General features: G+C 41.2%; 1 protein-coding gene across 1 annotated transcript in view; it reads right to left on the bottom strand.

Annotated features, from left to right (window-relative positions):
• The window catches only part of LOC115132100 (N-terminal EF-hand calcium-binding protein 1-like), a 38,757-nt gene extending 12,953 nt beyond the window's left edge, over positions 1–25,804 (bottom strand). Inside the window, exons 1-5 of the mRNA XM_029664354.2 lie at positions 25,539–25,804; positions 17,877–17,901; positions 7,175–7,283; positions 6,031–6,056; positions 5,769–5,866 (exon numbers count right to left, since the gene is read on the bottom strand). Coding sequence (XP_029520214.2) covers positions 5,769–5,866; positions 6,031–6,056; positions 7,175–7,283; positions 17,877–17,901; positions 25,539–25,658 — 378 coding nt within the window. The 5' untranslated portion in view covers positions 25,659–25,804. The remainder of the gene's footprint in view (positions 1–5,768; positions 5,867–6,030; positions 6,057–7,174; positions 7,284–17,876; positions 17,902–25,538) is intronic.
• Positions 25,805–25,867: the final 63 nt, after the last annotated feature.

Genomic DNA, 25,867 nt, shown 5'->3' with positions numbered 1-25,867 from the left:
AATTAATCTGATCACTCTTCATAACATTCTGGAGTATATGCAAATGTCCATCATACAAACTGAGGCAGCAGACTTAATTAATATTTGTGTCATTCTAAAAACTTTTGGCCTTGACTGTACAGTTGAGGTCGGAAGTTTACATACACTTAGTTTGGAGTCATTAAAACTCTTTTTTTCAACCACTCCACAAATTTCTTGTTAGTTGGCAAGTCGGTTAGGACATCTACTTTGTGCAATGACACAACTACTTTTTCCAATAATTGTTTACAGACAGATTATTTCACTTATAATTCACTGTATCACAATTCCAGTGGGTCAGAAGTTTACACTAAGTTGACTGTGTCTTTAAACAGCTTGGAAAATTCCAGGAAATGATGTCATGGCTTCAGAAGCTTCTGTTAGGCTAATTGACATCATTTGAGTCAATTGGAGGTGTACCTGTGGATGTATTTCAAGGCCTACCTTCAAACGTAATGCTTCTTTGCTTGACATTCTTGGAAAATCAAAATAAATCAGCCAAGACCTCCACAAGTCTGGTTCACCCTTAGGAGCAATTTCCAAACGCCTGAAGGTACCACGTTCATCTGTACAAACAATAGTACGCAAATATAAACACCATGGGACCACGCAGCCGTCATACCACTCAGGAAGGAGACGCCTTCTGTCTCCAAGAGATGAATGTACTTTGGTGTGAAAAGTGCAAATCAATCCCAGAACAACAGCAAAGGACCCTGTGAAGATGCTGGAGGAAACAGGTACAAAAGTATCTATATCCACAGTAAAACGAGTACTATATTGACATAACCTGAAAGGCCGCTCAGCAAGGAAGAAGCCACTGCTCCAAAACCGCCATAAAACAAAGCCAGACTACAGGTTGCAACTGTACATGGGGACAAAGATCATACTTTTTGGAGAAATGTCCTCTGGTTTGATGAAACAAAAATAGAATTGTTTGGCCATAATGACCATCGTTATGTTTGGATGAAAAGGGGGAGGCTTGCAAGCCAAAGAACGCCATCCCAACCGTGAATCCCAACCGCTACAGCAGGAAAAAATCAAGTCTGACAAAGTGGAAATTGCAAACTTTGCAAGCCTTTTTAAACCTTGAATACATTACTTTGCATTCACTTCTGACAGCACTATCTGACAGCACTATCTGGAAATCTACTATCGGCACTTAATCGAATCCCGGCCTGTGTCGTTTTTGAGGAATTTCACACACCAAAAATGAGCTAAATTGATCTTAAATGTGCTTAATGTGAAAATGTTACAGGGTGCCAGGTGTCATGTGTAACGGTGTGTGACAAGTAACATCGTAAAACTATTTTTCATGATACTTTTATGTTTTTTATCACTTCACTAGCTGAGAAAGCCTGCTGTGTTCTCACCGATCTCTGTATGATTCTATTGGTTTGTAGGTACTGAAAATGCCCCATGGCGCTATGAAATGGAGTTATCGAAATTGAGTGTGCAGTGCCTTGAAGGTGTGCTAAAATTGCAACCTATGGAAACATTGTTTTGTATCTCTTCCTTCCCTATTCTGAAACCATTCAGTTGTACAATTGACTAGGTATCCCCCTTTCCCATTCATTTCCAGTGTTTTCTTTCTCCCTCCCAGCATCCTGTATACTTCAGGAGTAAGGAAGAGTTTGAAATGTTTTACTAAATCTCTCTTTCTCTCGGAGTTGCAGATTTTCTGTTGAAAATGGGTGATTTATTATTTTTTATCTTTTTATCTCAGCACTGCACTGAAAGAAAGAAAATTATTATACAGTATTCAGTTGTAACTCCTCATGGATAAAATACATGCTGCTCTTTCTATAAAATCAATAAAATACATTCTGTGTCTCCTAATAGGATGGCTGATATACTGTAAGACCAGTTTTGCCTTTTAGATCATAGGGACCAGCGCTGTGGAAAGCATTTGATTGAATGTTATCCACACCATGGCTGTAGAGACACACTTTAGTGTTCACCCCCACTTTAGTGTTCCAAGAAGAGACATATTAACTAGTACTGATATATAAAGAGGAGTGTTGATAGGGTTTGTCCTGAAGTCAGTCAAGCTAGGACTGGGGAGGGCAAGGTTGATCCCAGTATAGCCCTCAAGGTAATACCTTCTCCTTGCAGTGAATCAAAACAGACATTGGGCAGAATAATGACGGAATGGAAAAGGCAAAGGAGGACTGTGTGAGAGAGGGGGGGGATAGGGAGGGGGGAGAAAGAAATAGCTACATAGAGAGAAAGAGGGATAGATGGGGAAAGGTAGGGGTAGGGGGTGAAAGAGATAGGGGGAGAGAGAGATATAGTGAGGGGTTGAGGGAGAAAGAGGTAGATAGAGAGAGGGAGAGAAAGAAAGACGATAACCAGCTATGTAGCTCTGGTGCTGCTCTATCTCTAGAGTATGTTTGACGTCAGACAGTAGGAGTGCTGGGGGGGTTCATGTCAGCATTGGTTATTGTCACGTCATTCTCCGTTCACAGATGAGATCACAATCTTTATCTGGTGTGTGTGTGTGTGTGTGTGTGTGTGTGTGTGTGTGTGTGTGTGCGCACATGCGTGCATGTTGTTACCATGGTCACATCCCTCAAACCCATTACATAGCCCAAATACAGTGCATTCAGAAAGTATTCAGACCTCTTCCCTTTTTCCAGATTTTGTTACGTTACAGCCTTATTCTAAAATGGATTAAATCAAACATTTTCCTCATCAATCTACACACAATATCCCATAATGACAAAGCAAAAACAGGTTTTTAGAAATGTTTGCAAATGTATTACGAATAAAATATATAAATATTACATTAACATAAATATTCAGACCCTTTAATCAGTACTTTGTTGAAGCACCTTTGGAAAATAATGTAAATCAGTATTTTACTCAGTACTTTGTGGAAGCACTTTTGGAAAAAATAAAAACAGAAATATCACATTTCCATAAGTTTTCAGACCCTTTACTCAGTACTTTGTTGAAGCACTTTTCTACAATTGTATTGTAGTCGACGTGTGGTAAATTCAATTGATTGGACATGGTTTGGAAAGGCACACACCTATCTATACTGGTCAGTTGACAGTGCATGTCAAAGCAAAAACCAAGTGGTGAGGTTGAATGAATTGTCCCTAGAGCTCCGAGACAGTGTGCCAAAAAAATGTCTGCATCATTGAAGGTTTCCAAGACAGTTCCTAGAGCTGGCCGCCAGGCCAAACTGAGCAATCGGGGGAGAGTTCCTTTATGGAGATGGGAGAACATTCCAGAAGGACAACCATCTCTGCAGCACTCCACCAATCAGACCTTTATGGTAGAGTGGCCAGATGGAAGCCACCCCTCAGTAAAAGGTACATGACAGCCCGATTGGAGTTTGCCAGAAGGCACCTCAAGATTCTCTAGTCTGATGAAACCAAGATTGAACTCTTTGACCTGAATTCCAAGCGTCACCTATGGTGAAGCATGGTGGTGGCAGCATCATGCTGTGAGGATGTTTTTCAGTGGCAGGGACTGGGAGACTAGTCAGGATCGATGGAAGATGAACGGAGCAAAGTACAGAGAGAGATCCTTGATTTAAACCTGCTTGATACTTGATTAAAACCTACCCCAGAGTGAAGGTTCACCTTCCAACAGGACAATGACCCTAAGCACACAGCCAAGGCAACGCAGGAGTGGCTTCCAGACAAGTCTCTGAATGTCCTTGAGTGGCCCAGCCAGAGCCCGTACTTGAACCTGATCTAATATCTCTGGATAGACCTGAAAATAGCTGTACACGAAGCTCCACATCCAACCTGACAGAGCTTGAGAGGATCTGAATGGGAGAAATTCCCCAAATATAGGTGTGCCAAGCTTGTAGTGTCATACCCAAGAAGACTTGAGGCTTTGCTTTGTCATTATGGGGTATTGTGTGTAGATTGATGAGGGGGGGGGAAAAAATATACTGTAATACTTAAAAAAATAAAAATAAGATGAGTCTGTAACATAACAAAATGTGGAAAAAGTAAAGGGGACTGAATACTTTCCGAATGCACTGTATATACTGCTGTCCCTTAACCCAGGGTTTCCCAAACTCTGTCCTGGGGTCCCCCCTGGGTGAACGTTTTGTTTTTTGCCCTTGAACTACACAGCTGATTCGAATAACCAACTCATCATCAAGCTTTGATTATTTGAATCAGCTGTGTAGTGTTAGGGAAAAAAAAACTAAATGTGCACCCATGGGGGGGGGGGGGTTCAGGACTGAGTTTAGGAAATAATGCCTTAACCCACCCATACACACTGCTGTGTCACTATAGCAATACCGACACAAATGGCACAAAGTGGGGATGGGGAGACACAGCATATTGTACCAAGGACCAATCAATAATGTACATCTGCATCCGTTCACACAAGTTGCCTTAATCTTCTCACAGCACAATCCGCTTATAATTTTTGAAATTGAAGAACGATAAAGCTTAGCCTGATCCCAATATCAAGAATTAGATGAGACTGATGAAGTGTACGCAGTGGTATCGATTAAGTCTTCTCGGGGGTTCTTTGATGTTGATCTGAACGCAGTGCTTATTAGAGCAATCATTTCACTAAGCTCACCCAGGGCTCCAGGCTGCCTCCGTATGAGCTCTGAGCAGAAATCCTATATAGATCGCACCAAATTAACACCGTTCTGCTTCATGTCTTCAAAAATATGATTACAAATTCTCTTTTTAGTTTGTTTCTTCATAACCAAGCATGATTCTTTGAAGTGATGTCTAGTTTTGGGAAGCAATGCCCAGTTAACCCGGGAGGCTGGTGAGGGGAGGACGGCTCACAATAATGGCTGGAATGGAGTGGAATGGAAATGGAAACCATGTGTTTGATGTGTTTGATACCATTCCATTTATTCTGTTCCAGTTATTACTCTGAGCCCATCCTCCCCAATTAAGTTGTCACCAGCCACCTTTGCCCGACCGAGAAGGCAGCCATGGTTTTATATGCTTTACTTCATGCTTGGACCCTGGTAGTAGTTTAAACTCTTGAAATACTAACTAAAGGGTGTGACCCAAGATAGGCCAGAAATTACCAACCAGAAGTTCTTTGCTGGGTTTGGAGGGGATTCTTCTTTAAGAACTTCCGAATTTACAGCACCTGTCCAACTAGAGATATGTTGGTCCTCATACAGACACCACAGTTCACAATAAAAATATCTACACCACCATGGTTGAAGCTCAAGTGTTAGGGAAGGGTCCCTGCAGGTTACAGCCCGTTGTTTTCAATTGCAGCATGAGCGTGAAAGAGGAAGAGGACTCAGTTGTGCAGATCCACTTTCCATACTGTCATATCACTGTCACAGCTGAGAAATCTGAGACGCTTCAAAAGGTAACAAAAGCCTATGCAAACTCCTACTGGGGAAAGGGGTGGTTAGATATTTTCTAAATGTCAATAAGCGGATAAAGGCGGATCAACTGGCTATTATCTTGCTGCTCACTTAATAGTCTCAGTAGACATCAACAATATGTTGCTTGAAACATATGTAATGGCGAACGGTAACAACAGCGAAATGTAATGGAAAGAGATGGTCAAGTAAGTTTCTTTTACCAAATGAGTTCTGCAGTTAAGAATCCCAGACAGTTGATTGTAATGTTAAAGAGATAATTCAGCAATATTAGCGTTTATTGGCAGTGGCTAGTTTTAACAAAAGCAAAGTGTGGATCTCAGTCACACTTTGTGCAGAGACTATTTTCGAGGTAAGGAAACACATATCTAAATATGTCATTTCACTGACATGCTGTACTGTATTGGCCACAAACCTCTTTAGTTTTGTCCATGGCCTTCAGGATGGCGACGTTCAGCTTCTCCAGAGCAGAAAGGACGTTCAGATATTCCCCCAGGTGTGGAGAGAAGTATTCTGGGGGTGGATATACAAAGAGCTGTCAGGTACAATATTGAATATACATAGCCTTTGTAATTTAAAATCCTGTAAAAGACGGGATTAGATTATGGTAAAGGCCTTGAGAGAGCATTTCGACAGCAAACAGTCCATAAAAACAGAGAAGAGTCAGAGAGAAATACCTGAGAGTTTGTCTGTGTCGAGGTTGCTGAGAGGTATGAAAATTGGCAGAGGAAGAAGACGACAAAAACATTAATGGAATCAGGGAAGACCAGAAATCTCATCAAACCACTTGAACCTTTTACTGTAGTGGGCTAAATCAGGATCACACAAGGTATTTCTTGGTAGTCTAAAACAAATCTACTTTGAAACAAATGTATACACTTCACACACAAGGTTATGGGCATAAACAAAGAAGACACCTATATACCATGCCAGATATAGAGTTGATATGTATTCAATTTTGAGATTTGATCCCAATATTACATTTTATATTGATCACAGAAGAATGAAATATAACAAAACCGTTTGACATAGAAACACCGGATTTTCTGCGTGTTTTTTTAAATGTATGTTTATCACTTATGAAATTCGGAAAAAATATGAATAACATTCCACCCATGAGGCCACTAGGTCCTTTGACTGACTTGACAACAGGTCAAGTCATTTCCATGAGAAAAGCCACTATTGTTATCCTGTGATATATTCCCTAGAGATACAAAGGAGCAAAAAGAAAGAAAACAAAGGATTGTGTAAAAGTCTATTACATAGTATGTGTATCTTCTTTTATAATGCGCACATTGTCTTCAAAGAAAGCCTCATACCTCTACTTTTCCTGACCAACGGTATCAATTACGAGGACATCGTTTGACTACATTATCTTTCATTTTCCCCCCTCTGTCTTTATATTCTATTGTGTATAAACATGCTGGGGTACAGGTGTACATTTTAGGACACCCTCAGCTTCAAGCTTCACTCCTCACCCCTCCTGGAGCCTTCAATAGACTACTAAAAATACCCACTGGGTAAAAACAGGTTCAATCAACATTGTTTCCATGTCATTTTAACAAAATAATTAAATGTGGCGACATTAAAGTCAACGTGGAAAACTGATTGGATTTGCAAAAAGTCCTCAACTTTGAACCTAAATCCAATGACAGGTCGACATTTTTCTGTGCCCAGTGGGTACAGATTCTAAGCTCCCTTGATGAAATATTGACACATCCTCATTGAAGTGTAAACGTCCCGCCTGTGTGGCAGTTACGTCCCGACGCCTGTGTGGCAGTGACTGAATAGGATTCCCAGAGGCAAATAAGACGCACTCACTCAGTCTGCTGCCTGTCAATTGAGTAGAACAGCTCCTGCATCTGCTCTGGGGTGAGGATACCGTCGGCAAAGTACGACTGGAACTCCTCCAGGGATAGCTTGCCATCGTCTGAGAGAGGGAAACCAGGGACATGTTAACTACCTACTGAAACAGAGAAGACGATAAAGGAGTATTCATGACTCAGTTTGTTCAAGACTCAAGTTACTGGAACTAAATAACTGTGTTGGGTTCTGAGAATAGGAAATACACTTATTCATGTCAGTGAGGGAGAGAGGGTAACGTATAACGTTTACATGATGTCAGGATATGTTATTGTTAGCCATCAGGGATCCTATGGGAGGGATCCTCTGGGAGGAGAAGAGACACAGCCTTGTGTTGAGTGCAGGGAAGCGATCACATGTGGCAGGCAATGATAAGGGGAGAGAGCCATGGATTAGTGATGGAGGGGGGTCAAGATCAGGTCAGGTCATGTTAAGGGAGAAATAAACGTTTATGGCCCGTATCATTTAGTGTCCTGCCTAGCAGTAAAGAACAATGCTTGTACAGATGTGTAGGAGGAGACTCAGGAGGAAGGGTTAAATATCAGTGCTTGTGTGAAATGTTGTCTAATGCAGCTGTATTGATCCTCTGGGAAAATAAACTTGGTGAAGCTTTCATAGTGTCCGTAGAGTTTATTTTCTCTGAGAATTAGTACCTAACACTGTCTCAGTGAGTCGAGTGCACTATATAAATTAAGTACAGGAATATCTTTCTTCACGCCTGGCTTTCTCAATTAAGTGATAATGCCCAAGAAGCTGGTGTTTGGAGGATATATTTGCATGGGTATTTGTCTCGGGCCAACAAACTGTACCAATATATCCGACAAACACCGGCTTTGAGGGGATTATCACTTAATTGAGATAATGCCAGGCGTGAATAAAGAGCATTATCACTTTTATACAATGGGTTATGAACATATTCAAATAATGATTGACATATTTTCTTTAAAAACTTTATTTTGATGAAATTATTCATGCTATTTCAACCTTCCTCGAGATATAGTCCCGACACAAATCTAGGGTTGCTACCCAAGCCAGCTGGTCGTTACATATTTTTATTCTAAATCTATGGACACGACCCAGTCATACATTCTAAGTGTTCCGTTGTGATTTTTTTTTAGGATACATCCATAAAAATGAGCTAATGAGCGAATTTCGCCTGGCATAGAACATTTGTTCTCTCGCCAAGCAACTGTTCAGAGAGCCAACTACACAGCTAACACAATCACTTCAAACTGAAGCTGGAATGACAGCAAACTTGCTGCATTTCGTTTTTTTATATTGACATTTCTTTGTAAATCAATACAAATGATGCTGATTCATGAGTTCATTACCATAAGACAGCTGGAGTTCAAATTTCAATATTGAAACAATGTTGCAAATGTCGGAGAGACAGACAGTAAGGTTTGTACAAATCTCCTCTGTTGAAAACTAAATGTTAGTCTAAAAGAAATGGGAGATAATGTCTAGATGCTTTTTACAGTGTAGATCTATATAGTATATCAATTGCCTGTCTGAGCTGATGAGACAGCGGGATGGAACTGAGTAAATGGGCATTACAACATCATAGATTTAGCCGGGGATAACGTGTGGAATAGACATCGTCTGAAATGCGGTTTTAACCAATCAGCATCCAGGATTAGACCCACCCGTTGTATAAATTCCAATTATTTCACATAACTCCCTATGCTGAAACAAAATATTCAGAAGACAAAACCACTGTTGTCAATGGCAACCCTTTCTCAAGGCAATATTTGATTCGAAGAGTTTTCCCTCTTGAAACTGAAGTATGCAGAATTCAGATTCTTTGTCTTCCCATTTCCTACTTTACAGTACATCAGTGTCTCTCATCTTCTCCAATGATATGGAAGGAATAACTTGATCATCAATTTAATTATGATTTACATTTGACAATCCCTTTGATTCTCTTCATCTTCTAATATTTCAACATTCTCTTAAAGTGTAAAGACCGACGCTGGGGTCGAGAAGCAGGTACGGGGAGTTGACATTTAATGAGGAACAGACAAAGAGCAAGACAGGAACAGCGTCAGCACACAACGACAAACGACAATCAATGCAGCAACGGGGAACAGAGATGAGGAACTAACAAATATAGGGGAGGTAATAAACAGGTGAGTCCAATAATACGCTGATACGCGTGACGGGGGAAGACAGGTGTGCGTAATGTTGGTGGCAGGAGTGCGTAATGCTGGGGAGCCTGGCACTTTCGAGTGCCAAGGAGGGGAAGCGGGAACAGGCGTGACAGTTAGTCTTAAAGAGGTTGTTCACATTTATTGCCTGTCAAAATCAAATACATGTAAAAAAAGTGAGCTATCCCTTTAAGGTAATGAATATGCAGCCATGTAACCATGTCACAAACATTTGTCTGTAAAACAAAGTTAAGTACAGTGTATTCCTATGGTAAGTCATGCTGGTGGCTCTGCAGAGAGCCTGTGGAGGCCCTGGGGGACAGGCAGGCAGAGTGTGGGGTGATTAGAGTGGTCCGGGCTCACTGACAGGCAGACTGTGGATTAATGAGATCTATCCCAGCTCTGCTCCACAAACCCCGACTACCACTAGAGACTGAGCTATGAGAGAGATAGAGATCCACCAGTCAACAGACATCAGACAGCTAGGCCTACAGTAAATAATTACATATGTGAGGAAATTTGCCATCATTCTGGCCTAATGCCATGTCATGAATTTAATTCATGAGGGCAAGTCATTTTAAGCAACCATAATGTCATCCAAGTGGGCTTCATTTATGAAATTATATTGTTCATCTTAATTTCTTATGCACGACAACATTTGAAAATGCTGCTTTTAGAGCATATGAGGATGAAAGATATTTTAGCTCTGGGAGAAGAAAAAGGTTTGACACAACTCGTACTAGAATTTTTAATCTGGACCTCAAATTGTAAGAATAAAGTAACGGACAAATAAAGGACCAAAGCAATGTGTTTGTACTCACTTTAAATATACTGTACATTACCAGGCAGGTGCCCATACTCTGTACCGGCGTGGACCGGGCCAAGTTAGGCAGGTGCCCATACTCTGTACCGGCGTGGACCGGGCCAAGTTAGGCAGGTGCCCATACTCTGTACCGGCGTGGACCGGGCCAAGTTAGGCAGGTGCCCATACTCTGTACCGGCGTGGACCGGGCCAAGTTAGGCACTGCCCATATTTCAATGTGCCAGGTTTCTGCTAACTGACCAAACAAGCTCTTTGAGAACAACAGCCATCACTCATCTGTCAGAAAGTGAATTGTGATTATTATTGATAATAATAATAATAATATTATTATCCTTTTTATTATACAGATAATTTCAAAGATTAAAAAAAAAAATGTTTAAAAAAAAAGCACATGTAGTTCTTGGGCTGTCCATGTTACATCCAACTCTGGTGGGCTGCACAAAGGTCTAGCCTGGCTACAACAGTCTCCTGAAAGTCAATCAAAAAGAGCCTTCACTTTCCATCCTAAGCCCCCTCCCCGCCACACCATTCTCAAGCTCCTCTGATGCCCTGAAGCAGGCTTGAGTAGGGGGGAATCAGTGGTTGCATCCAGCAGTAAAATCATCAGGCCACCCCTTGTCATTCCCAGCTTCTCTGCCGACTTCATGGGTAGATACACCTCAAACAATATGTAGCAGCCAACTGGTTGAAGCCTGTGCCCATTTGATTTTGCTAGGGGGTACACATCAATAGTTGGGATAGTCCTTCCTGGAGTGAGCGATGCACTCAAAATTACAACAATCCTCTGTGTTCTCCAAGCATGTGCCATCTCCAGTTTCAAATAAAAACAAACGCTAGCTAGAATTGTCAATATTGTACTGTATTCAATATACCGTTGAATCAATATATAAATAATCAATCATTACTAAGCTAACAAAATAAAAAGTATATTCAATATTTTTTTATAAAAAAACACAGTAAAACAGTAAAATATTTACACATTTACAGGAGCTCTCTGCCTAGCTGGCCTCACGGCACCATGGCAACCTATAATAGTAAGGAATAAATAAATATTGTGGCTGAAAAGTTTATATTAAACCACTGCTGGTAAGAGTTCCTGGAGAGCTATCCTCCTGAAGGTTTTCACTCCAACCCCAGTTGCAATTGACCTGATTCAGCTTATTAACCAGCTAACTATTAGAATCAGGTGTGCTAGATTAGGGTTGGAGTGAAAACCTACAGGAAGGTAGCTCTACAGGAACAGGGTTGGAAAGCCCTGGCATAAATCAAAGCAATCCTCACTACAACACTGTGTCTCTGTAACCAAATCCTACTAGAAACATATTTCTTTGAGGGTCTGCTAAAGTAAGGCAGACAAAAACGGATTTTCAGAGTCTGGACCAAAGCAGCACATTCAATAATTCATAAGCCCCATCACCAGCCTAGTTTTAAGGGGACACTGGATATATGAGTATCATAGCCAGAAAGCTTAAAGCATCTCATGTCCCAGTATACTCAAACTGTCAACTGGAATTGGTGGCATTGGCAACTCAATTGTCCTTCCTTCACCAATTGATCAGCGACCATCATGAAAAAGCTACACTAATCCATCCTTATTAGTTAATTAACAATGTCTCCAATAAGAAGCCATTATAAAGATGAGTCATATTTACATGAAGAGGTCCTATAGGCTAGTTATTTTCCATAGTTTCAATGTACAGTATAAATGTTGGTTCCATAAAATACTCACAACCCTTTAAAATGATGCATGTATTGTAATCTATGAAGAAAGACAAGCATGTGTAGTTCATTTTGAACCTTTATTGGAAAATAGAAATCGGAGGGGTAATCTACAGAGTAATAACTACTAACATGCCATTATAGTTTTTTTTAATACAGTGAATGCATTTGTGATAAACAATACAACCAAAATCACTGATCACTTGCCTAAAGTTTGAACTTTCAACTTTGGTCACAAGCTATCTAGTCACCAACGGTTAAACTGCTGAATGACTCATTGAGTCTCCTCCAATAGAAAATTATACATTTTAGGTAGCTTGGCCACTGTGAGTTGTGTGAGCAACCCATACTAGATTGTCACCTCTTTCTCAGAGACCACTGATACAGGGAAGTTTCCCAACTCTGTGGAGGTAGAGGAGGGGCTACACAATCCCAAAAATCATAGTGATGGAGTCAGAAATAGCGAATGAAAAAAGTCGCACAGCCTTATCGAGGACATCGTACAAAGTCATAATTACCATCTCAGGGAGGTAATTCACCATCATAGCCACAGGATAATCCAAATGATCTTAAACGCCCTCATCTTCATGCTGTTTGTCCTCTCCCTCTCTCTGTCCCTGTCTCCCAGCCCAGGCTGTTTCAGAGCCCTGACAACTGACAAGCAGCAGAATGATACCACAAATATCAGGATGAGGTCCTGAACCAAGATAGCATAGTTGAATAGGCTTATGAGTAAAGACAATTTAAGCAGAACCATACAGAACAAAGAGGACCCAAGCACAATCAGCCAGGCAACACCACAACACCCCACCCTGTATCTGAGGGGTTTGTATTTCAGGAAGAAAACAGGTCGGACCACAGCCAGGTAGCGCTCCACACAGATGCAGCATTGAAACAGAGGTCGGCCAGTGTGCAATAAACCAATTGAAAATGCCTCAATATATGTAACTGCAGTTGTTTGGATGAGCTTGCAGAGAAATCTGACAAGAGAAAACAGGCAGTAGAGGATTTCAGACACGGTCAGGTTGAGAGTGAAGAACTGTGAGGCCATCGTTCCTCCCGCTCCGGTCATTATTAGCCACAGGACACACACATTGGTGGGGAGACCCAGGATGATGTTGATTGCACAGGAGGCATTGTAGATGTGTTCTAAACGATCAGCTACTGAAGAGCTGTTTGTTTTTGAGATATTCATGTCTTCCCCTTCTGTACTGGTGTGTGAGCGTCGATATTCTTCAACGATAAAGAGTTGTCATTCTGATTATTTCCTGTTGCAACAGCACAGTAAATCAGACAATCAAATTAACCAGGGTTCAATTCCATTTGAAGTCAGTCAATTCAAGACATGCATCAATATTGGCACAACATGATATGTGTTACTGTCACTCAATAACTACATTTACATGCACACAACTATTGTGAATACTCAAATGAATGTAACAGTTTGATTAAAATGTTTACATGCTTTTGCAAGAAGAACGATCTCCTTAATAATCCTGTTTGCATGAACACATCTGATAATCAGGCTGCCTGATGGGACTGAAAAATACAGAAAATCATCAAAATAAACGTTCTATCACAGCGACCATTTCCAATTTGTTGTTGCTAACTATAGCTAGTGGCTAGGTGACTAACACTAATGTTAGCTAGGTGGCAAATGTTAGCTAGGCTAGGGGTTAAGGTTAGAAGTTAGGTTAAAGGGTTAAGGTTAGGGTTAACTAACATGTTAAGTACTTCTAAAGTAGCTAAAAAGTTGTAATTAGTTGCAAGGTTGACTAATTAGCTAAAATTGTCCATGATGACATTCAAACACACAACCTTTGGGTTGCTTGCTAGACATTCCTATACCCACCCATCCATCCTGACCAGCCACTCACCTTTTGTTTTTCCTTAAATAACCTTCTGCCTTAGTATCGAAACGTAACATATCATACTAATTTGAGTGTCCTTAAATGTACATTTACTATGTTACATCCTAGTCTATGAGACCAGGTTGAATGCACAGCAGGAACTCTGATTAAGGTGTTTACATGTCCTATTATTCGAATGATTGATAAACAAATCTAGGTGTTGTAATCGCTGTATGCTTACTTTGATTATGACCTCACGCCGATTAAGATAATCAGAATAAGGCGTTTACATGACTGACTAATGCCATACTCAGCCTATTATTGCCATAATCAGTTTAATATCAAATTATTAGTGCACATCTATTGAAATGAATCAATTCAGCAAATATTGCACTGTTTCTCATTGTTTCTTACATAAAAAACTAAGTCAGAGCCAAAATGAACAAACCTGAATGGATGAAGTTCTCTTGTCTGGCTTGAGTACAGACAACACACCCTCACCCACACACTGACTTATACCCACAACCATGCCCTCACCCACACACCTGTAAATTGATACTGCCCATCAACTCATGTGATGGACAACATACACCTGGTATGCAAATGCATTCATTGGTTATGACAACACTTAGTGACATTAAGTATGATTCAAGAGAATATGCCGTGCTGTGTGGAATGTGTTATGAATACTGGGCCCCGACCAGAGTTTCTGCCTGTCCAGGTCATATGAAGTTAATGCTTTAAAACATTTTATATAGCAACTTATAATTTGAAAGATATCTTCCAACCAAAATACAACCTTAGTTTATTTCTCCACTTACCATGGCTGTAGTCGAATCCCCAATACTTTTTTTTAATACATTTTTTATTTCAAACATAAATAATATTTGATAGTCATTTTGTGTGTTGTCAGCATCACCATAGAGTCCCATTCATCCTGAAAACACCTTTAAAAAAACACAGCAATACAACTAATCACTTTCAGATTTTAAGGTTTTTACGTGTTTTTCTATGTACTGAGATAGAAAGTCATGAGTGAGAGGGGTAGACATAGATATGAAGTCGCAGGCAGTGGTTGAACCCATACCATAAGGGGCGATGTGTGGTCCAGAGGCAGCAGCACTACACTAGACCGCTAGACCAGACTCCGACAGAGAATTTAATGTTTTGATGTATCATGAAACAATTCAAAAGTGGATTAAACAGCAATAAAGTCAAATACCTAAGTAAGCAAAAATACATATCCATACACTGTCTCAGGGATTTGACCACAGCCAAGTACAATAAGTGAACAAATGTATGTAAGTTTGTATTTAAGGGCATTGTCATTTCATTAGACATCTATTTTTATGCTCATAAGTGGATTTTTCATGGAAATATGCACAAGTATTTCAAGTTAGGATTTGTCCATAGCTAAGTCTCTCTCTTTGTCTTCAGACTCGATAATATGTGTCTCAAATGGCAAGTCCCTACATAGTGCACTAGTTTTGACCAAAATAACTGCACTATATATAGGGACTAAGGTGCCATTTGGGTCAGAACCTAGGTAACATGCCAGAGTTATGGCCTCCATTGGCCCTCAGTTGGCCCTCAGAAAATCATGTCTAAGGCACTTAAGGCATTTCGTTAAAGCCCTTCATTTGATGAGCAGATCACTTTAACTGTTCACTTTATCAAAGCCCAATTGAACTATCCTGAAAAAGTGGACCTCATCCTGTTTAAACACATTATGATATTGCATTGGATCAAACCGAGAAAATGGCGGATCGTTGAGCTCCTTAAGAAAGTCCATTGTTCATTACAATGGCATAGGGAGAAAGACTTGCTTTGGCAAGGAGCCAGCTCTCATAATGTGGTAAATCTGCAGTGCTCACGGCGTATCATGGCGGCCCACTTAGTGTTGCTCAGAAGCATACATTTTCCTCCAGGGTGCGCGGCTCAGCGAGTTAGATGAAAACCATGGAAGGCTTTCTTCTTTTTTTTTACTGCAAATTGAAGATAACTAGTGCAAAACACACACACACACACACTCAAGTTCTGTTTTCACAGCAAAGTGAAAAAAGCAACTCATTTATGTTTTTTCGGGAGGATAAAAATCCAGGTTGTTAAGGAGCTAGACAGCATCCGACATGTTAATGTTACATGCTAGGCTCATTATTGCAATGCATTCCATACCAATGTCCAACCCAAGTCACAGGTTTAGTTCACTACTTGCTACAAGATGCTGCTCTTCTGTCATCCTACAGAGCCAAAGAGTCACTCTCTGGCAGAGACGGGTCAAATCTATAATAAGGAAAGAGTCCGTCTTTTCTCCTGGGCGTCAGTAATGTACATTCTCTGCATCTCCTATACACAACAGCCCATCTCACTGACCAGCAAAAGGGCATATTTTAGGGCTGCATGTCTTGAATGACATGATCGACCAATGGGTTTGTTTCTGTGATTCCTCGCATCCTATTTGCCTCCTTCTGTCCATATTGGAGGAGAAGATCCAAGGTCCCTCAGCCCCAAATGCTGTAATGCATTTTGAGAAGGAGGCGAGGAGAGCCGTTGCGAGGAATCCAGGAGTGTCCTTGGATGACCTTTGCTCAAGGGAGTATGTATTGCATCATTAACACTCTGTTATATAACAACGCTCTCCAGCTAAAGCTGTCCTGCATTCATACATGCATTAATCACCATCCTTATTACATTTCACATCCCATTACACTCTAATGCAAGGCATGAATAAAACATGAGAAGGAAACACAAATGCCTATTTGTCACTGTAATTTCCCAAAGCCAAACGTTTCAATGTGTTTTTCCCCGTGGAGTTTAGGGACGGCACTCACTTAAAGACGTTATGTTTGAATCACAAATAAATCAATTTAAAACAAATCTAAAACCAGAGAAACCATTTTGTTTAAAGGTGTTGGAACATGGATGCTATAGTCTAGTATGCTATTGGGTTGTGCTGCATTTCACTCAATAACATTTTCAGGTCTATTTCTGGTGTTTTTCCAACCATGTTTCTTTCTTCCATGTTTGCACAAGATATGACAAAGCAAAAGAGCAAATGATCTGTCTGAGGTTTTCCGATAACAGGTCAAATCTCAAACAATACAGACCGAAAAACACTGACAATTTATACAACAGACTACATGCCTGACTTGAGCATTGCATGGTGGATAGGCTCAGTCAAGGGGATCCACCGAATCTCTGAATCTCCACAAGGCCTGCCCTGTCAATCCTCATGTTTCATATATAAAACCGACCGCCCCTTTGCCATCGCTGCAAGATTTTGCTCCCAAGTCTGAGAAAGATATCAGCAAAGTAGATAGATAAGGCTCTGCTGCTTTTGTATCTGATGAACAAGAATGAACATTACCCGATGAACATTACCCTAGGCTTTAGATTTTAATCTAACCAGTCTCTCAAAATGAAGTTATCACAGTCCCTCATTTTCTGTGCCTACAATAAACTAAAATGGCTCCTTTAAGATCGAGAGCCCCAAACAATGAAGGATGTTTTTAATGATTGGTAATATCAAGAAGAGCGTTAGACTACAGTCACCAGACTGGTCTCATAGATTAGATGTAACATACTGTAGTAACCGTAAACGTGGGACAATCAAATGAGTATGATATGTTACGTTTGGTATGGTTACATAAGACAGAAGCCTACTTAAGGAAAAAACTAAAGGAGGGTGCTACTTTGCAACTACTTAGCTAACTCTTCCCCTAACCTTAATTTAACCTAACTCCTAACCCGAACCCGAACCTTCACCCGAACCTTAACCCTTTAACCTAACCCTAACCCTAACCTTAACCCTGGCCTTAACTGTAACCCTCACCTTAACCCATAAACCCTAGCCTAGCTACCGTTGGACACCAAGCTAACGTTAGCCACAAGAAATTGGAATTCGTAACATATCATACGAAATGGATGATGGACATCAACAAATTAATACATACATATGAAACGTAACATACTAAATGGAGAGTCTCGGATTTACAGAATAATACCAAATGCTCTGAGACCACGTTGCAGACATATACAGTTTTTGCAAGGAGGCCATTTGAAAAACCATGAAAGCAAATCCTTTGTGTGACCATCTTATTAATAGCATAAATTGTACTCACCATTTTTGTCTGCACGGCGAAATATCTGGAAATGAAAAAACAACAAACATTAAATCAAACAATCGACATAATTCATGTTTAAAGCAAATAACAACACGGTGAAACATGCAGTAAAAGTGGCACAAAAAATCTGGAAAACTGCATTGTGTGGATAATTATACACAAAATATAAGGGTGAGATTGTACCTTGACAAATAAACCAGGATGGAAAAGAACTGTGAGGCACGTTAGGAAGATAATGTATGTATGATTCATAGACCATGTATAATATCATGATACATGTTTTGGTATGCTGCATTTGTGCACAAGAAAACATTAAAGATTAACTATAATATCTGCAAGCATTTTTTTTTTTATATCTGAGAGAGATGTCATCTCAGGAAATGATGATGTTAAAATTTTAGCAGGATGCAGCTCTGGATGAAAGTTGGTCATTTGCTAGGCAAATGATTCTTGGTCATTTGAGGAACATTGGTATTTTGCCGGGCAACTGTAATGGCTGTTGGTGGAAGAAGGTAAGGACCAAGGTGCAGCGTGGTACGTGTTCATGTTTCTTTATTGACACTGAACACTAAATACAAAAATAACAAAGGGAATAACCGAAACAGTCCTGAAAGGTGAAAAACACTAAACAGAAAACATAGAAAATGAACATAGAATGCCCACCCTAGTCATACCCTGGCCTAACCAAAATAGAGAATAAAAACCTATCTATGGCCAGGGCGTGACAGCAACACTGTAATCGAGCTGTTCTGGAAAGGTTGCCTAAGCACTCAACCTGGTCTCAGAGCAAAACGTATTAGATTTGACTCAAATCTGTGCCATTCCATTTAGTATGATATGCACTTTACGTTTGGTTACATTACATTGCCCTACCAATGTAATAGCAGTCGTACAATATGATATGAATTGTAGGATGTATAGTATCCTACGTCTTGATCGCACCAGTTTGCTTTGACACATTTAGTATGATATATTACGTTCGACTGCTTTAGTATGATATATTAAGTTTGACTGATTTAGTGTGATATATTACGTTCAACTGATTTAGCATAATATATGACATTTGACTGCTTTAGTATGATATATGACATTTGACTACTTTAGTATGATATATTACGTTTGACTGTTGTAGTATGATATGCTACGTTAGGTTTTGGGTTAGGAGTTAAAGGGCTAGTTTACATGCTAAGTATTTGTAAAGCATTTCCAAAGTTGCTAAAGTTGTCCGTGATGAGATTCAAACCCGCAACCTTTGGGTTGCTAGACATTTGCGTTATGCACCTACCCATCCACCCAGACCAACCACCCTTCTTTTTGTTTTCACCATTAAGTAACCTATTGTCATACCAAACGTAACATATCATATTAATTAGAGTGTCCAGGATTTATGTCGGCCAATGTAAAGTAACCTAATGTAAAGTTTTAAAAAATGATACTAAATGGAGTGGCTCTGATTTTGTCAAATACAATACTTTTCACTCTGAGACCAGGCTGAAGCACTGGCAGGGAAACTATTTGCACAAATGAGGGCCGAATGTTGTGTTTGCACTTCTGGTCCAATCAGGCCCTTCATCAAGTGTTACGTTAGTGACACTTTGTACAATTAAATCAGCTCTATAGCCATTGAAACTCCTATGTGTATTTAAGTCAGAGCAAAATCCACTAAAAGACCTAGAGTCCTGTCACGCCCTGGCCTTAGTTGTCTTGGAGTTGTCAAAACAAGCACGGCGGTGCGGTAGGAAGCCCGAGAGGCAGCCCCAAAAATTTCTTGGGGGGGGGTCACACAGGGAGTATGGCGAAGCCAGGTAGGAGACCTGCGCCAACTTCCTGTGCTTACCGGAGAGCGAGAGAGACCGGGCAGGCACCGTGTTATGCTGTGGAGCGCACGGTGTCTCCAGTGCGGGTACATAGCCCAGTGCGGTACATTCCAGCTCCTCGTATCGGCCGGGCTAGAGTGGGTATCGAGCCAAGTAAGGTTGGGCAGGCTCGGTGTTCAAGGGCTCCAGTGCGCCTGCACGGTCCGGTCTATCCAGTGTCACCTACACGCACCAGCCCTCCGGTGGCAGCCCCCCGCACCAGGCTTCCTGTGCGTGTCCAGAGCCCAGTACTCCCTGTTTCTCCTCCCCGCACTCGCCCTGAAGTGCGTGTCCTCGACCCAGTACCACCAGTGCCGGCACCACGCACCAGGCCTACAGTGCGCCTCACCTGTCCAGAGCTGCTAGAGTCTCCTGCCTGTCCAGAGCTGCTAGAGTCTCCCGCCTGTCCAGAGCTGCTAGAGTCTCCCGCCTGTCCAGAGCTGCTAGAGTCTCCCGCCTGTCCAGAGCTGCTAGAGACTCCCGCCTGTCCAGAGCTGCTAGAGTCTCCCGCCTGTCCAGAGCTGCTAGAGTCTCCCGCCTGTCCAGAGCTGCCAGAGCTGCCAGTCTGCAAGGAGCCGCCAGAGCCGCCAGTCTGCGAGGAGCCGCCAGAGCCGCCAGTCTGCAAGGCGCCGCCAGTCTGCAAGGAACCGCCAGTCAGCCAGGATCTGCCAGAGCCGTCAGTCAGCCAGGATCTGCCAGAGCCATCAGTCAGCCAGAAGCTGCCAGAGCCGTCAACCAGCCTGAGTCCTGGGCTGCCCCTCAGTCCTGGGCTGCCCCTCAGTCCTGAGCTGCCCCTCAGTCCTGAGCTACACCTCAGTCCAGAGCTGCCCCTCAATCCGGAGGAGTTTGTTTAGTGGAGTGGGGCCCTTTTGTAGGGTTGCAAATCCTAGGTTGGCGGCGAGGGTCGCCGTTCCTAGGAAGATACTAAAGCGGACAAAGACTATGGTGGAGTGGGGTCCACGTCCCGCGCCAGAGCCGCCACCGTGGACAGACGCCCACCCAGACCCTCCCCTATGGATTTAGGTGTGCGGCCGGGAGTCCGCACCTTTGGGGGGTGTACTGTCACGCCCTGGCCTTAGTTATCTTTGTTTTCTTTATTATTTTGGTTAGGTCAGGGTGTGACATGGGGGATTTATGTGTTTTGTCTGGTCTAGGGGTTTTGTATGTGTATGGGGCGGTGTCCTGTCTAGGTAGTTTTGTATGTCTATGGTTGCCTCGATTGGTTCTCAATTAGAGGCAGCTGTCTATCGTTGTCTCTGATTGGGAACCATATTTAGGCAGCCATATTCTGTGGGTACTTTGTGGGTGATTGTCTTCTGTCTTTGTGTCATTGCACCAGATAGGACTGTTTCGGTTTTCACTTTTGTTGTTTATGTATTTTGTAGTGTTCTCATTTATCGTCAATATTAAAGATGTTGAACACTAACCACGCTGCATTTTGGTCCTCCTCTCCTTCGACGGAAGAAAGCCGTTACAAGTCCAATGGTTGGCTGAGTGCAGTATTGAGCTTTGCACACAGTTTCATAATGGCTACCTATCAAACACACTCGGCTGTGGAGCCAAGACATGCACTGCTGGGTGTCCATTTAAAACAACAGTATACCTTCATTCAAGTGAGATCTACTGAGCATCCCATAGTAAATAACTGTCTCAGAAAACACCTAAGACCAGCTCCTTAACTCCCAACATTGTTCAACTCTAGCTTAATGGCTGGTACCCACTGGGCACACACTGGTTGAATCAATGTTGTTTCCACATCATTTTAATGAAATGACTGAACCAACGTGGAATAAACATTGAATTGAAGGCTGTGCCCAGTGGGTAAGTTCTAATGGTTGATATGTCCTGCTAGCTATTTTGGGGTGCCTATAAAGAATATGTCAAACTCATTCTGTGGAGGGCTGAGTGTCTGTGGTTTTTGCTCCACCCTTGTACTTGATTGATGAATTAAGGCCACTCATTAGTAAGGACCTCCCCCCACCTGGTGGTCTAGGTCTTAATTGAAAGGAAAAACCAAAAACCCGCAGACACTCGGCCCTCTGTGGAATGAGTTTGACACCCCTGCTTATAAGACTTGAGTTTAATTTCAATTCAGTCCATTCAGGAAGTAAACTGAAATTCCAAATCCAATTGCCATTGCTTTTCAATGAGGAGTATTGTAATTGTAAGTAGAATTTCAGTTTGCTTCATGACTTGAAGTGGAGTTGACCCCAACCCTGGTACATATCTATGTAAATGACATCTCAACTGTCCTATAAAAGGTTGTCTAAGCATCTCACAGTGCAGGTCTCAGAAACCTCCTGCGGACATTTTTGTCCATGTCATGAGGGGCTGATATGCTATCTACCAACTGACCCTCAGACATTCCACATGGTGACAAACTGTGAGCCTGTCCTGCTGATTCTTATCCAGGTCAACAGATTATACCCCAATTTAGGGTTTTAACCACTCACACAACATGAGTCCTTCAGATGGAAATATTAAGCTCCAAACTAAAAGTGTGTTGTGCAACATGTCTTGAAGCTTGTTTATCATAAACTCTTACTAGCCTACTCAGCCAAATTTAGTGAGCCAACCTGGAAACATTCAGCGCAATGTGCATCACCGCCAATAAAATCATAGAGAGAGGCAGAGGAAACTATTCAATCCGTATTGCGGAAGTTCAGAGTTACAGCGTGATTGAAATTTAAATGCAATGTCTCAGAGTTTGTGGAGGCTGCATTTCAGGTAAATGCTGCATGTCGGCTCAATCAGAAAGACCTTTACATTTTCATCACGCAACCTGTAACGCTTCAGCGACAGAGATTGAATAGAACCCCTTAATCAACTCTAATGAGTCCTTTGAGAAGAAGGCTGAATAAATAAGTAGGAACATTTCCCTGCGACACTGTACTGAGAGTGCAGAGTCGTTCCCTCATTAAATCAGAGGGAAAACTAAACGAGGGGGAAAACAACCACTGTAAGCATCAGGCATAAAGGGTTCCCACATTCACTGTGCCGTTCAACTATTGTTCTGCCAATTGCACGTAGGGGAGGGGATCATACACAGATGCACGAACGCTTACACGTAGAAGTACAAAGGCTTACACACTGAAGAAGGCTCTTTACTGTAGCCAAAATGTCTGTATACAATCCCATCCCCATGTGCAGTGAAAATCGTTTTAAACATGGAAAAATGAATAAACTCTTTGCTACATCTTTCATATGCAAACCTAGCCTACAGTACTATTTATCTTTAACATATTCATACTTACTGGTTTTTACACACCTACTAACCCTTTGTTCACTTTTTATTAGTCATTAATTATCCTGATTAGCGGAACCCTAAGCCCCAATGTATTGGATAGTCCCGTATAGATTGTCTCTAGTCTACATGTTTAAACGTTCAACAAACTATCAAATGCAACTCTAATACGATGCAGTAAATAGCTTTACTAGTGTTAAGGTTGAAGCAGCAAAATGTGACAACTGTGAAAGAGTTGTGAAGACTTTCACTTGGCACTTTGAACTTATTGCCCACAAACCCTAAGATATCATTAACGCCCCGCCATGGTGGGCTATTTGTTGGGCTTGGTTTTATTATTTTACTCTTACTGTTGCTGTCATGACAAAAAATATTGTTGTTTTCTGTTCTGGATATAGACTGAGGGCGTGACTCTGGGTCCCTCAGAACTTGCTTCTCCTTTGTGGACATCGCATTAAATCTCTGGTTGTCGATCTCTTCTTTGGTTCAACACACACTGTAGACTCCACACAAATTTCCTGGATCAATCCATTTCCAACTGACTTTGGCGTTTACCGGCAGCCAGATTGTAAACATCTCCTGCGGTGGTGATAGAATTATCCAGGCCACATAAACTGAGGTGAGACAGTTTTGCCTTTTGCATTACTGTGATGGTTTTTTCGGCTTCAACTGCTTAATCTAGCTGGAAAACAATACATGTGTTGATAAAGCAATAACAGCATGTGTCATTCAAGTGAATTGTTAGTTCTGCCAACTGTGCTTTAAATGGGTTGGTCTTTGTCAAGCTGGAGAACATTAAATGAGCAACCCTGTCGGGTTTATATGGTTAGACGGCAAGCACAGATTGTTCTATGCATGTAAACTGCTCAACGTGCACTCATTAGGATACAGTACTGCAGGATAGATGAACATCCACTACCCACCCATAGAGAAGGCCTTTAGGAAATGTTTCTTCTTTTTGGAGATGCCGTCTCATACATTACAGTGGACTCACTGAATGCGAATCGATTGCATTTTGTCCTTTAATGTGCACTTATCATTGGTTACTTACGGTGTCATCTTCTCTTCATCATATTCTCATTACGTAATAGCCTACCTTTAGGCTAACAATTCAAATGCACACGCAAATGTCCTCCATTACTGCACTTACTGCTCCTGTTATTGGCCAATTACCTGCCTCAATGAAATGTGGAAAATGCTCATCTTTCTATCCGATTGGAGGGATATCTGGCCGAGGCAACAAGACAGTGATGCTGTTGAGGGTCATTGGTTACTTACAGTGTCATCTTCTCTTCATCATATTCTCATTACGTAATAGCCTACCTTTAGGCTAACTATTAAAATGCACACGCAAAAGTCCTCCATTGGTTACAATATCATGCCTTTCACTCATTATAGGTGTATTTATTATGTAATAGCCTTCCTAAAGGCAAATATAGAATCAAAATGTGAATGCAAAAGCTCTCCATCACCTAATTTATTGAAATCATATTTTATTAAGAATTTTCTGTTACTAACCAGAACTATAAAGAGATTTAACTGATTTTACTGCGGAAAAGGGACTTGAGGGCAATGGTGTACTGTAGGCTGGCTATTATGTACATGATTCATGACCAATAATTCTTGCTACAGGCCTATCAGAACAGGCAACTCTTTTTTTCATTGAGATCATTAGTAACATTAATAATGAGCATTTTTATGCTGCTGGGGCAAGCATGACCAATCCAAGCCAAAGTCTGGGCAAGATGCCTCAACAGACCATCGTCAATCTAGGACAAGTTAATGGTAGTGAAATCCAAACACTTCAGACATGCAAGGTTTCCATAGTCCTCCTCATTCCTGTGATCTACTATAAAAACATATCACATACATTTTTTTTTTTACAAAAACGACAAAAAAAGAAAACTAAACAAAGAAAAAAACCATTATGTCAACGATGATCTTGAATTAGTGAATTGGCTAATATTTTATTAATTCATTATTTAATGTATTCCTTTGATCATCCATTCATTCATTCTACCACCAATGTCATGACCCTTATGACCATGTGAGATCCAACGGTAGGCAAAATGATATGTTATATATATACATAACAGAGCCTATAGCCGTTTTTTGTTATGGGTCATAAATAACACATCCAGCAGATGTGTTAATTAGATGTGAGATTTCGTGTTATTGTTAATAACATCAGATGATTTTCACAGACTAATGATCTTTAAACACCCCTCACCTTGTTATCATATAATAACATGCAAGAGTGCAATAAAGGCAATTTAAAATCATTATAGCATTATTTGATATAATGTCTAATGTCTTTTTTTTTGTTGGTTCAACAGATTAAAGGTAGCCCTAGATTAAAATAGACTACTTGAATATGTCGACCTGCAGCATCTTTGAACGCTTTGACAGCTGCCTGGCGTATAATATCAAAGTGCATAATGACCACATTATGCACTTTGACCACATGATAACAAATTATGTCAAATGATGCGACATACTGAGTAAAAACGCTTCCATTTTTTTTTTATATTGACGATGGATGCAGACTGGGATACTTACATCTTGAAAGATAGAGATTCCTTGATTTTGGTTCTTCTGCTGGAGCTGCTGCTGTTTCCTGTGGTGGTCATGTTTCGCAGACTGAAGACATATGGTGATCATTTCTGTGCATGCCAGCATCTTGAAAATATTTTTGGATGCAATGTATTAACTCTGAATGAATGACAATCCTTGGTCCTAGTTATGATGTCCGTGGTCTATCCTCTGATGCTGCTCATATGACGATAGGCTACCGCCTCGCTTTCTGTTCGAGGAGGCTGCTCTCCAGTTTGCACATCAATTTGATTTGACAACATAAGAAACTCCGGCCCCGCCTTTCCACTGTCACG

Source organism: Oncorhynchus nerka, linkage group LG7 (assembly GCF_034236695.1).
Source record: "Oncorhynchus nerka isolate Pitt River linkage group LG7, Oner_Uvic_2.0, whole genome shotgun sequence".
NCBI lineage: Eukaryota > Metazoa > Chordata > Actinopteri > Salmoniformes > Salmonidae > Oncorhynchus > Oncorhynchus nerka.
The sequence above is the reverse complement of the archived record's forward strand: the minus strand, read 5'-3'. Positions and strand labels throughout refer to the sequence as shown.